The sequence below is a fragment of the Hypanus sabinus genome, chromosome 11, assembly GCF_030144855.1.
Source record: "Hypanus sabinus isolate sHypSab1 chromosome 11, sHypSab1.hap1, whole genome shotgun sequence".
Lineage (NCBI taxonomy): Eukaryota > Metazoa > Chordata > Chondrichthyes > Myliobatiformes > Dasyatidae > Hypanus > Hypanus sabinus.
The window spans coordinates 72,711,660-72,725,853 of record NC_082716.1 but is presented as its reverse complement, the minus strand read 5'-3'; the positions used below and the strand labels follow the sequence as shown (position 1 = coordinate 72,725,853).

The 14,194-nt window shown below is 40.9% G+C and overlaps 1 protein-coding gene across 4 annotated transcripts in view; it reads right to left on the bottom strand.

The window, feature by feature from the left end:
• The window catches only part of LOC132402111 (potassium channel subfamily T member 2), an 884,531-nt gene extending 874,701 nt beyond the window's left edge, over nt 1-9,830 (bottom strand). For all 4 annotated transcript variants that reach the window (XM_059984711.1, XM_059984712.1, XM_059984713.1 and 1 more), the window contains exon 1: nt 9,736-9,830. In XM_059984711.1, the coding sequence (XP_059840694.1) occupies nt 9,736-9,830 (95 nt within the window). The remainder of the gene's footprint in view (nt 1-9,735) is intronic.
• Between the last annotated feature and the right edge of the window lie 4,364 nt (nt 9,831-14,194).

Here is a 14,194-nt window from a genome sequence, read left to right as displayed (position 1 = left end):
AGCATGGAATGGGCCACACAGCCCAATCTAATCACGGGGTAATTTACAATGACCAATTAACCCACTGATACGTCTTTGGACTGTGAGAGGACCCAAAGAAAACCCACGCATTCCACAGGGAGAACATACAGATCCCTTACAGATGATGCCGGGATTAAACTCTAAAGCCCCGAGCTGTAATAGCATCGCGCTAACCACTACATTGTCTTTCAAACCATGCCATAATTTACAGACAATGGACCATTTCCTATAATTTATAAACTACAGACTACAATTAAGAGAATTCATGAACACCAGACATGATCAATAATAGAGTTTAAATACTGTCTATCAACTGCAGTGGTTCAAAATTACTGGCATGAATCAACAAGGCTCCTACTTACTTTTATTTGGAGATACAACATGGAATGGCACTTCGAGCCGCACCACCCAATCTAATCACGGGATAATTTACAATGACCAATTAACCCACCTGGTACATCTTTGGACTGTGAGAGGACCCAGAGGAAACCCATATATTCCACAGGGAGGACATACAGATCCCTTACAGATGATGCTGGGATTAAACTCCAAAGCCCCGAGCTGTAATAGTGTCGCGCTAACCACTACTTAACTGTGGCGCCCAGAATTCAAGTTAAAGTTTAATTATCATTCAACCATACATAAATACTCATGAATGCAGCCAAATGAACACCACCAGGCAAGCCTGCTACAACAGTCCTAGTCCTCGCTAAAACTGAGGACTCGCAGTTCCCTGCCGTCTGTTTTGCCAATAAATGTGCGAAAGGGACTTGCAACATTTTACATTATCAATATCCAAGAGGCTCTTGTGATCATAAGAGAAATATCCAGGACAACCACTCACTGTTAGACTGCGGACCACCTTCACACACCCACTCTCACGCCTTCCTGTAGCAGCCAGTAATACGGTCCACATCAAGTACAGCCACTCTAGTTATTCTGCCAACAAGCAGCTCATGATAGGGTGGACCTGCGGTACCCAAACTTCTTAATGTCCAGCATTGTCCAGCAATTATAAAAAGGACAAAAGCTCCTTTGTTTGGCCCCCGAGAGGCCACTGCTCCCCAATGCACCGCCATCTCACCAGATGATGGAAGTACAAGTGGAATATGCCTTTTATAATTATATATGCAATATACATTTTGAAAGTATTACAATGTGGCAGCTCTACAACTGTGCTAATATGCTGAGGCCTGCAACAGTGGCAAAAACTGTCTTCTCACAGAATTTGCAGACTTATGGTGTAGCATATCCTTCAACCCACTGTCAATAGACTTGGTTTCAATCAGGCAAGGGAAGCGACCCCATTAGTCAAATCCATGCCTGAAGCAAAGGCAGACATACTTAGATGCGAGCTACCAAACCAGACAGAACAGTAAAAGATGACTACATGCATTTTAAGTATCAGAAGCACGATTGTAAGGACAGATCAATGCTGGATCAGAACTCTCTACTTCTGCCACAGCTGCTCCTGAGTGATGGCAGAGAACTAACCAACCAATAATCATCCTCAAGATTTAACAGGTTCCATCTCCCTCCCTGAAATGATTCCTGCCTTCAATTTGATTAACTCGATACACTTTCAATGAGCAGTTGCCTGAGCCAGTCACGGCATTGACAGTGAGTTCCAACATCATTCCAGATCAAGATTAAAAATGTGCTTACTGGATCTGGCAACACCTTTAGCCAAGCTTTTCAAGAACAGCTACCTGCTATAAATGACCTACTGAGGAAATCAGAAAGTTGGCCAATTTTTGGAAAAAGCAGAATAAACCCAGTCAAGCCAATTGTCACCTGTGGCTGCCCTGAACCATGATAGTTTGGGTTCACGGTTTCCTCTAAGATGCCCAGGTGCACAGCCGCCCGGCAACTGAAATGCTGCTGCATACATAGCTTTTGTTGCTACACAGCTGGAATTTTTTTTTTATATAAGTAAAAGAGGGAACATTGATCAGGTTGTAGCCAAAACCACAAAACAGTTTTTACTCACTAGGTTTACTCTGACTTCTGCCAAAAAAAAGAACTTCAACTTCACACCTCATTACAGCTTTTGCCAATGCTTGGATCAAGAAGTTGAATTCTAAAGGTAAGGTGACAATGAATGTCATCTACCATCACAGCAGCCTTTCACAGTGTGTGATGTCAAGGAGCCTTTATGAAACTGAAATATCAAAGGAAAACTCTCCACCAACTGGAGTGAATAGCAGATTTTTTTTTTGAAATGGCAGTTTGGTCCCCTGGAGGTTAATAATTCACACCTTGGAGCATTGCTGTAAGAATTCTTCAAGTGCTGTGTCCAGAACCTAACTCAATTGCTATTTTCTTCTTATTATTTATTCTATGTTTTACAACATGTATGTTCCTGGTAAGGACAGCATGTCTTACCCACCTTAATTGCCCTTAAATGATAGCCATGAGTCATATTTTTAAGTCACAGCTGTTTTCCTGGTGAAGGCACTGTTGCACAAAGAGTCCTAGGATATAGGTCCAGGTTGCACTGCGGTATCAGGAAGATATTTTTCCATTGTCTTTGACTTGAAGGGAATATGCAGGTGGGGGATTTGCTGTGCATTATGTCGTTGTCCTCCATGCAGAAGGAGGATTTGGATTTGGAAGGTGTTACTCGAGTAGATTAGGCAAATAATTGTAGAATACACCGAGTAGCCACGCTATTAGGTACAGGAGAACCAAATTAATCTATCAACCAGTCAATGATCAACAAACAGTACATCACCAAGGCAACCTGGGCCTTGTTAAATAAGATCTAAATATCTGATTCATTCTTCCCCCAGCTGTTCTGAAAAAATAAAACTTGTTTTCTCAATTTTCCAGTCCTGATGAAGGGTCTTCAGCCCACAACATCAATTCTTTCTCCTTTCATAGACACTCTGATCTGCTGAAAACTTGCAGCACTTAGATTGCAGATTTTCAATATGTAAACTTTTAATTTGCTATTTATTATTCCATTGGAAGGATAGCAAAGATTTATTGCTTTTGGCCATGAACCCATCCTCTCCAAAGAGCCTTGATTAAGTGAAACTGGGTCTTCATCTGAACATCAGTTGACTGACTGCTTTTAAACATGTTTAACTGCTTTTTTAGATGTACCAACTAGTGGAGAGGTGTCACAGCAACAACCTTGCACTCAACATCAAAGATGAAAGAGTTAATTGTGGACTTCCAAAAGGGCAAGATGAAGGAACTCACACCAATCCTCATAGAGGAATCTGGTGGAGAGAGTGAGCAGTTTCAAGTTCATGGGTATCAAGATCTCTGAGGACCTAACCTGATCCCAACATATTGATGCAGTTATAAAGAAGGCAAGGCCGCATCTATGGTTCATTAGGAGTTTGAAAAGATTTGGTATGACAACAAATACACTCAAAACTTCTATAGATGTACCGTGGAGAGCATTCTGACAGGCTGCATCACTGTCTGGTATGAAGTGGCTACTGCACAGGACCAAAAGAAGCTACAGAGGGTTGTAAATTTAGTTGGCTAGATCTTGGTTACTAGCCTACAATGTACCCAGGACATCTTCAAGGAGGAGTGTCTCAGAAAGGTAGTGTCCATCATTAAGGACTTCCAGTATCCAGGACATGCCCTTTTCTCACTGTTACCATCAGGTAGGAGCTACAGAAGCCTGAAGGCACACACTCAGTGATTCAGGAACAGCTTCTTCCCCTCTGCCATCCGATTCCTAAATGGACATCCAACCTGAGAACACTACTTCACTTTTTTAATATATTTTATTTCTGTTTTTGCACAATTTTTAATCTATTCAATACACTTATAATGTAATTATTATCTTTTCTTCTTCTAGATTATGCATTGCATTGAACTGTTGCTGCTAAGTTAACAAGTTTCATGACACCTGCCAGAGATAATAAACCTAATTCTGAGAACCACCTTATCCTAGATCATCCTGCTAATGTACAATGAGAAAGAAGTATACCTTCATTACAGTAGTACAGCAAAGCACATCACAGTGAAGATAAAATGAGAGACCCTCACTATAGTATGCTGAGCAAGCCTGAGTGGGGCAAACTTGGAAAGAATATGTTCAGAGTATTGTATTGGTGGCTTGGATACAAGAACCCAGAGTGAATCTCTGATTCAACAGATTGATGTGTTTGTGCTGTCCTATGCCCCGTATCGAAGGAGGAGACGAACTTCTTTGAATGTAACAGCATGCTGCAAATAACACTGCAGTGGATGTCAGCCATCACCTTAACTGTACTGCAGGCCAAGATTGATTGAAGCAATGGATTTTATTGCCATAGGGTTAGTTTATGGCAATTTCCAATTGCAGAAAGTACCAGACATTTTCTGCCTTTGAATATTGTGCACTGCTTTTTGGGCAAATAGTGGTTATACAGTGCACATAAAAAGTAATCACCCCCCCCCCCCTTGGAAGTTTTCATGTTTTATTGTTTTACAACATTGAATCACAGTGGATTTAATTCAGCTTTTTTGACACAGATAACAGAAAGAGATGTGATGTCAACGTGAAAACAGATTTCTAAATTAATTACAAATATAAAACACAAAATAATTGATTACATAAGTATTCACCCCCTTTAATATGACCCCCTTTAAAATTATCAGTGGTGCAGCCAATTGGTTTTTAGAAGTCATATCATTAGTTAAATGAAGATCTGTTTTGGAGAGACCTGCGTGCAGTCAAGGTGTTTCAACTGACTGTAGTAAAAATACACCTGCATCTGGAAGATCCAACTGCTGGTGAGTCAGTATCCTGGCAAAAACTACACCATGAAGACAAAAGAACACTCCATGCTACTCTGCAAATAGGTTTTAACAAGCACATCAGGAGATGGATACAAGAAAATTTCCAAGTCACTGAATATACCTTCATGTACAAGTAAGTCAATTATCAAGAAATGGAAAGAATATGGAACAACTGTAAGTCTGCCTACAGCAGCCTGTCCTCAAAAACTGAGTGACTGTGCAAGAAGGGGACTAGTGATGGAGGCCACCAAGAGATCTTTTAAGCTTCGGTGGCTGAAATTGGAGAGACTGCTCGTACAACAACTGTTGCATGGGTGCTTCACCAGTCACAGCTTTATGGGAGAGTGGCAAGGAGAAAGCTACTGTTGGGAAAAAAAAAGCTCACATGAAATCTTGGCTAGAGTTTGCCAGAATGCATGTGGGAGACTCCAAAGTCAGCTGGAAGAAGGTTCAATGATCTGATGAAACCAAAATTGAGCATTTTGGCCATCAGACTAAACCAAGTAGCACACATCATCAAAAATATAACATCATCATCCGTACCATGAAGCATGGTGGGGCCACATCATATTGTGGGAATGCTTCACTGCAGCAGGCCCTGGAAGGCTTGTGAAGGTAGAGAGTAAAATGAACGCAGCAAAATACAGGGAAATCCTGGAGGATGACCAGATGCAGCCTGCAAGAGAACTGTGACTTTGGAGAAGACTTGTTTTCCAACAAGACAATGACCCCAAGCATAAAGCTAAAGCTACACAGAAGTGGCTTAAAAACAACAAAGTTAACGTCCAGAAATGGCCAAGTCAGAGTCCAGACAAGTCAAGTCAAGTCAAGTCAAGACACCTTCTATTGTCATTTCGACCATAACTGCTGGTACAGTACATAGTAAAAATGAGACATTTTTCCAGAACCATGGTGTTACATGACATAGTACAAAAACTAGACTGAACTACGTAAAAAACACAGAAAAAAAAACTACACTAGACTACAGACCTACCCAGGACTGCATATAGTGCACAGAACAGTGCAGGCATTACAATAAATAATAAACAGGACAATAGGGCAGTAAGGTGTCAGTTCAGGTTCTGGGTATTGAGGAGTCTGATAGCTTGGGGGAAGAAACTGTTACATAGTCTGGTCGTGAGATCCCGAATGCTTCGGTGCCTCTTCCCAGATGGCAGGAAGGAGAAGAGTTTGTATGAGGGGTGCGTGGGTCCTTCATAATGCTGTTTGCTTTGCGGATGCAGCGTGTAGTGTAAATGTCCATAATGGCAGGAAGAGAGACCTCAATGATCTTCTCAGCTGACCGCACTATCCGCTGCAGGGTCTTGCGATCCGAGATGGTGCAATTTCTGAACCAGGCAGTGATGCAGCTGCTCAGGATGCTCTCAATACAACTCCTGTAGAATGTGATGAGGATTGCAGGGTGGGAGATGGACTTCCCTCAGCCTTTGCAGAAAGTAGAGACGCTGCTGGGCTTTCTTTGCTATGGAGCTGGTGTTGAGGGACCAGGTGAGATTCTCCGTCAGGTGAACACCAAGAAATTTGGTGCTGTTTATGATCTCTACCGATGAGCCGTCAATGTTCAGTGGGGAGTGGTTGCTCCGTGCCCTCCTGAAGTCAACAATCATCTCTTTTGCTTTGTTCACATTAAGAGACAGGTTGTGGGCTCTGCACCAGTCCGTTAGCCGCTGCACCTCCTCTCTGTAAGCTGACTCGTCATTCTTGCTGATGAGACCCACCAAGGTCATGTGATCGGCGAACTTGATGATGTGGTTCGAGCTATGTGTTGCAGCAGGGTCATCGGTCAGCAGAGTGAACAACAGTGGACTGAGCACACAACCCTGGGGAGCCCCCGTGCTCAGTGTGATAGTGTTGGAGATGCTGTTCCTGGTCCAAACTGACTGAGGTCACCCAGTCAGGAAGTCTAGGATTCAGTTGCAGAGGGAGGTGTTGAGGCCCAGTAGGCTCAGCTTTCCAATCAGTTTCTGAGGAATGATTGTGTTGAATGAACAACATTCCAACAGTCTATGAACAGTCTATGAACAACAGTCTATGAACAACATTCCAACGTACGTGTTTTTTCTGTCCAGGTGGGTTAGGGCAGGGTGGAGGGTGATGGCAATGGTATCGGCTGTTGAGCGGTTGGGACGGTACGCAAACTGCAGGGGGTCCAGTGAGGGGGGCAGCAGGGTCTTGATATGTCTCATGACGAGCCTCTTGAAACACTTCATGATGATGGATGTGAGTGCAATGAGACTGTAGCCATTTAGGCAGGACACTGAAGACTTGTTCGACCTCAATGGAATTGAGAATTTATGGCTGGACTTGAAAGGGGCTGTTCACTCATGATCCCCATGCAATCTGACAGCTTGAGCAGTTTTGTAAAGAAGAATGGGGAAAAATTGCATTATCCAGATGTGCAAAGCTGACATAGAGAACTATCCACACAAACTCAAGATTGTAATTGCTGCTAAAGGTACATCTACTAAATTGTGACTTAAAAGGGGGTGAATACTTACAAAACACAAAATAATTGATTGCATATTTGTAATTAGTTTAGATCACTTCGTAGAGATTTGTTTTCACTTTGACATGAACGATGCTTTTCTGTTGATCAGTCTCAAAAAGGTCAAATTAAATCCACTGTGATTCAATGTTATGAAACAATAAAATATGAAAACTTCCAAGGGGAATGAATACTTTTTATAGGCAGCATATATGGATGGTGTGTTCTTCTGCTGGATCCCTTTTTCTTTGTCAACTTTAGTCACCTCTGGGAAGTTAGCCTTGCCTTTGGCTCTCTCTTGTTTCTGGCTCTGCAGCAAGTCCTCCAGTGGCCGGACTGCAGTCAATAATGACCTAAAGTCCACAAACTTGTTGCAGCTCTAAAGTGCTACGTACCAAATCCTACTGACCTCACTTCTAGTAAAGAGCTTCCAATAAACTGTTGTCAATCCTTTTACACAAGTGCAGAATTTCTTCCTATTGTTCATGGCCCATACTGCATGTCACAACCGTGTGAAATAATTTGCCAGATCAGCTGTCATGTCATTCTTCAATGATGGTTGTCAACATTCCAATGTGCTCTGCCTCTTTCAGATGTGTATGCATAATGTGCACAAAAGAGCTTGATCAGATCCTTCAAAGTACAGGTCATAATCAGAAATCAAAACAGCAAGTTTACTGTAAAACTCAAGTGCACTAAGTTACTGAATTTTGGATCATTATGCCCTTTGATAATCTCTATCATAGCATTCTGCATGATACGCTGTAAAAACTCATTTTATTTCATACAATTATGTCATTTCCATTATCAGCAATGGAAGAAGCTTGTGTGTTACTAGATCACATATTATTAATTGTATTAATGGAACAACTGTATTCAACTTGCAAATGTGCATACATTTTGAAGAATCAACTAACTTTGAAAAGTAAGCACCATATTATTAGGCTCACAAATTATTGAAGCTTTAGGAATATACATGTCATGAACATCCTTTATGTATAAAATGGTGTTCTATCCCTAAACTGTTACAGTTAGTTTTGCAATGCGGCTAACAAACATCTTTTGAAAAAAGCAACTATTTATATTAAAAAATCACCATTCATCCAAAAAAAAGTAGTTTCAAAGTCAGATTCAACACTAATCAAAAGATTTTAGGACCTTAAAACCTATAACATTAATATTATTACAAGCAATTAATAAACACTTAACAACATTTACCATCTGTTCCTCTGTCAACATATCTGTTAACTTATCATATGATAATGATACTTTCCCACATGGATGTTTTGCATTAGCACTGATCATAGGAGGATGCAGTTAAACACAGCATCTTCGTTTGTCCCATTGTAAATTTCTAGGCATTAAACTTCATAACAAAACAAACTGTTATTGTTAATATGATGTTAAAAGTCGGGACTGATTTCTGGTTGCCTGGTCTAGCTCAGTTGTGCCCAATCTTCAAAAACACAACCGAGAAAAATATGCTTGATCTCGGATTCTTTTATTCAAATCAGCAGGTTATTAACTGGACTTTCCCGTTCTTATAAATCTTTAAATCGCTACATGTCGATATAACTCAAACCATTAGGTGTGTCAATTCTCAACAAGTCCGATTACGTCGAGAGTTTCATTTGGTTTCTCCCCTCCTGTTAATACAATTCTCCAAAGGAGAATAACATTAACTTTGAAACTGATAACCAGGCTTTTATATGTCAATAAATAAACGTTTAGTTTAAAAAAGAGTTAGTGCATAGTATTAAGAAACTGAAGAAACATTGATTAGAGATTTTCTAGTCAATAGAAACCGTCAACGCAATTGTAAAAACGTCTCCAAATAATTTGTTTTCATAGCTATAAGGCAAAAAAAAATAGATAATATGCAACATCCTAGCAGTTTTCAGTTTAAATTCCGAATAAAACTCGACAGATTTAAATATTTTCCTTATTAGCAAATAAACCTTGTGTGCTGCTTGATGGATTTGTAATTAAAACGCTGATGCAGACACAAGTGTTATTTGGATCAGATCCTTGTATTTACCGCGTTGTGAATTTCGGAACGCAAAATTTCCAATGTTACTGTACCACAGAACTAGTATTGATGGTTCCCATAATATTCGACTGCTTTAATAGAGAACACTTCTAATACACAAGTAACTCCTTCCACTAACCAAGTAAACAGGCGGTAAGGTGGGATCATTCTAAACGTCTCAGATAATAATTGTATTGGCAAACCATAATATGCCTATGAACGCTTTTTTGTACATCGATGCTTTTGATATTTACATCCTGAACTGCACATGCATGATGTTGTTTTAAAACAGCATTTCAGCCAAGCAAAAGAGCAAACTTTCCAATGCGTGTAACAAGTTGCATTTTTATTAAAATTGCACATCCTCTCCAACATCTACGACAGCCAGCACTTAACGCCTATTAAGAGGGAAATCGGTAATTAAACCTACCTGTCATCTGCCTGCCAACCTTGATCTCCGAGGAGCAAGTCGCGAAATCTGTACCTTGGAGGAAGAGGAGGCACTTCATTTTCCAAGTCCACCATTCTTTCCAGCTGTGTGGTATACCTGTGCTTGATGAATATATTTTAAACGCATGTACTTTTCCTCCCTCCAGTGTGCAGTCTCAATGAAGTCAAAGGATGGGACTATCACCACACAAGATAAAAATGCAACCCCTCCAACGCAAAGGCTCGGTGGTGGAAACCTCGCATGCAGACGGGGTGCGCTGCTACTCTCTCCTGCCCTCCAAAGCTGATGGGGATGCGCCGAACGCGCGCGCCAGCAACCCCGGAACGATCCAGGAATGGAACGCCGCCCGGAGCGCGCGCGCGCGCGCCCGCCCGCCCGCCGCCAACTGCTGAAGATGCCCCTCGCACCTGTGCCCAGAGAGCGCGCGCCCGCCGCTGCCGGAATCACGGCGCTCGTCTCCCTGGAGAAGGAAAATCCCTCCCTCGGGCTGTTTACTGATTGGCCTCGTGCGCGCGCGTTCCCAGACAAATCGCCTAGGGAACATCCTTTCATAAGGAGTCGTGTGATTTATTCTTCCTCACCTCGCAGCCACCCAGCGTCCAACAGGGCGCACGAAAGCAATGTCTCTCTGCCACACACACTCACGACAAGAGGGTTTCCCTCTCCGCTGTCTGGCGTGGGAAATACCTTCCTAAAGACGACGCTGTAGTATGGCAAGTTTCAATAGCATTTATGCATTAAAAATCGGAAGGCTTAGCAGTAAGAATCATATTTTTGAAAACAAATCTTAGAATATGGAACCCAATTTTATTGTTCATCCATTATTACCCTTAAAGAGGTGGTTGGGGGGGTGGGGGGGGTGTTGATGCAGCGTCAATGAAGCTGCCTATGATAAATAAGTCCAAGTGCTCGGGAGAAATTGAAGGTACTTACAAATACTTGCAACTTTAGACGGTGTCAGCCTTGGGTTTGGTTAACGTCGCTGATGGTGGGTTGCTGCAGAAGCATTCATCTTGTAGTTAAGCATATCTTAGTTAAGGTAAGCTGCTGATGAATATTTAACAACAATTGGTATTTATGTAATTACATATTTCAATAACTGTACTAGCTTCATTGGTAGTTCAGCAAACAATATTTGGACCTAAGTCACCTATGGAGAATTTGTGGAGTAAATCAAAAATCTTGGTCACTTTGAAAAGTACCTTAAAATAAAGAAATAGGGAAATGGGCAGATTCGTGGGGAAAGTCCGAAAGTTAGCACTGTGGCAGCTGAATGTATATTGACCAGCTGTGATATGCAAGAGGCAAGAATTGGAGGAGTGCAGTGATCTCAAAGGATTGTTGGAATGGAGAAAGTTGCAGAGGTAAGAAAGGTGGAAATGGAAAGAGCAGTACATTTAAGATTGAGTTAATTTCAAGCCAGGAATCCATGCAGGATAGCAAGCACACAGGAAGCAGATGAAGCAGAACTGATGTGAAATGCAATGCAGAGATTTTGATTATGTTGATTATAAGTGGTAGAATGAGGTAAACATTGAGGGACAGAAAGCAGTTATTGATTGACTAGGACTATTTACTTAAAATGGAAGCAAATGAGTAAAAGATCACCGTACTCTGATGGGGAAGAGATATTATCTGAAGCCAGTGTGATCATTTTCAAGTTCCTAGGCGTCATCATCTCAGAGGATCTATCCCGGGACCATTATAATAATTCAATCATGAAAAGGGCCTATCAGAAGCTATACTTCAAAAGGATTTTGAAGGTATTTGGTATGTCACCATGAATGTTCCCATAGTGACTGCATGTTTTTTCCAGGTGCTTCAATTTCTTCTCATGTTACAAAGGCAAACTTTTAGCCACTATAAGTTGTCCATGGTGTGTGGGTGAATGTTTTTGGGAGTGAAGCAAATAAAATATTTGTTTTGGAGTAGTATAAATAGATTCTTCATTGCTGTTTCCATAACAATTTTTTTTGACCAGTTAAGGTTTTTAGCCCTGAGCTGAACCCTGGAACCAGGTGCACCAGAGGACCATTCTTAGTTTGGCCTCTACTTTTTGACCTGTTTGGCATTGGTGGCCATACGAAACATCAAAGCACAAGGCCCTGACTGCAGCCTACATAGCTCTCTGGCTCATTGAGACACTTAAACCTCTAAACCCTACAACAAGGTTGTGGTCTTCTTGGAGGTATAAATGAATGCTTGATGGTGTTTTACAGATTCAGTGAGTCATTGGGCCTTTACCCTTGCTGCAGGATTCTATCACTTTGCAGAAGTATTATATACAAAATAAACAGAAATTGTAAGGAATTTTTTTTGGAAGAAAAAAGGGTGGAGAATGAATGTATTAAAATATTGAGAAAAGGAAACACAGTGGGTTTAGTATAAATATGTGATTAATGATTGGCATAGACTTGGTAGGCAGAAGGGATTCTTTCCATACTGTATCTTTCTGTCACGCAATGACCTTCCAATATTTGTTATACATGTAGTAGTTGTGTCACTGAGAAGGACAGCTTTGGAATCAGGCATCAATATGATTCAGAAGTTAATAGTGACAGCCAATTCAGTGAACAAAATTTCCTTCGTGATATCAATCAAGATTTAAAAATTCACAAAAATGCATTTGGGTTAGATATAGCTTAGAGACTGGAACAGAGTGTTCAGAAGGTAGTGTTGTGGCTACACGGACTGCTTGCCTGCATGCTGCAAAAATTTAACTGTTGTTATTGAAACATAAAATACAAATGTGGATTCAGTTTCCAATCTCCAAGAGTGCAGGTTGGTTAGCATGAGGCAAAGGTGCAGAGCATTGATATAGAGCAGAGGTTTCCAACTTCACGTCCACGGACACCTTACTTAATGGTACTGGTCCATGGCATAAAAAAGGTTGGGAACCCCTGAGTTAGAGCTCACTCAGTGCAACTGTTGACTATCAGCAACCTATAAACAATCTTAAAGATGCAATCATTTTCAGCGCATGATTGCAAATTGAATTAAATATGTATATAAGACAACTGCATCTTTCTGTGGATAATACCTGCTGTTTACATTCCAGCTTGTGTCGCATACCTGGAACATTAATGATCTTTTTTTTAATTTGCATGGTTATTTTATTTTGAAGATGTTACTTGCCACACTTGAAAATGTCAGTGGACGAGCAGTTTTTTTGGGGAGAGATTTCCATTAATCTCTTGAAGGTGATGTTGCTTCTTCAAAAATATATTCTTTTGCTGGCACATGAAAAGGGAGCAAAGGTTATGGTAGTTCTTTGATGATAACGTAGTGACATTTTGCTTTATGCACAATGATTGACAAGGAATTGCCCTTCATTGTCTACTTTAGTTCCAGTGAACAACTTTATGAACTGGGTAAGAAAGAAAGACTGCAGAAATATAGACACAAACTACAATCTGGTACAGCCTTTTAGTTCCCTATCTCCTATTTCCTTCATAGTCTCTGCCCCATTTCTATTGTATGATGTTGTAAAATTATGTGAAAGAATGGTGGAGTAATGGGGGAAGGGGCTGTTACTTCATGTCTAACTTCTCCTCACTGTGTGAAATGTTGTGTAATATATACTACTGAGTCTTCAAACATCAAGTGGTGGGAATAAAATGGTGCTTGTCTAAGAACCATGCATTATCACCGGGAACCTAAATAATAGATCAAATATTTGCCAGGGGAACATTGGGCCAAGTTATGTGGCAAGAAGAAATAACAAAGTATGTCTGATATAAACAAGAGAAAATCTGCAGATGCTATGTCCGTGTGTAATTAGTTTTGTTTTATTTAGAGATACAGTGCAGAACAGGGTCTTCCAGCCCAGTGAGTTGCAACACCCAGTAACCCACCTATTTAACCTTAGCCCAATGACAGGACAATTTACAATGACCAATAACCTTCCAACAGTCTTCGATGGTGGTAAGAAACTGAAGCACCATGGATGAATCCCAAGCACTCATGGGAAGAACGTACGAATGTTCTTACAGAGATCACCGCAATTTAACTCTGAGCTCTGATGCCCCGAGCTGTAATAGCGTTGCACTCACCGCTGTTCTACTGTGGCATCCCACGGTACTCATAATAACCATACAAGGTATGAGGTACTCATATAATGAGTACATTTCAAAACGACATTCTATTTTATAAGTGTGAGAATAGTGGTCCTCGCATCTAAGTCAGTAAGTTGTATTAGAATGAGGTTTTGATAAAGTATTCTGTCTTTGACCATTCAACCAATTCTTTTAATACTTTCCATTGTTGTAGGCAAATCCAAGAATCATTGTTATATGCTGTAATGAACACCATTATCTCCTGCCAGGTAACCCGAACCACTCTGTTCTGTACATGATATCCATTGATCAGAAAGGGGATCTGTCACTCACAATGGCGCCAATAATATTCCAAAAGTCCTAGCTGCAAATGAGTGTCTCCA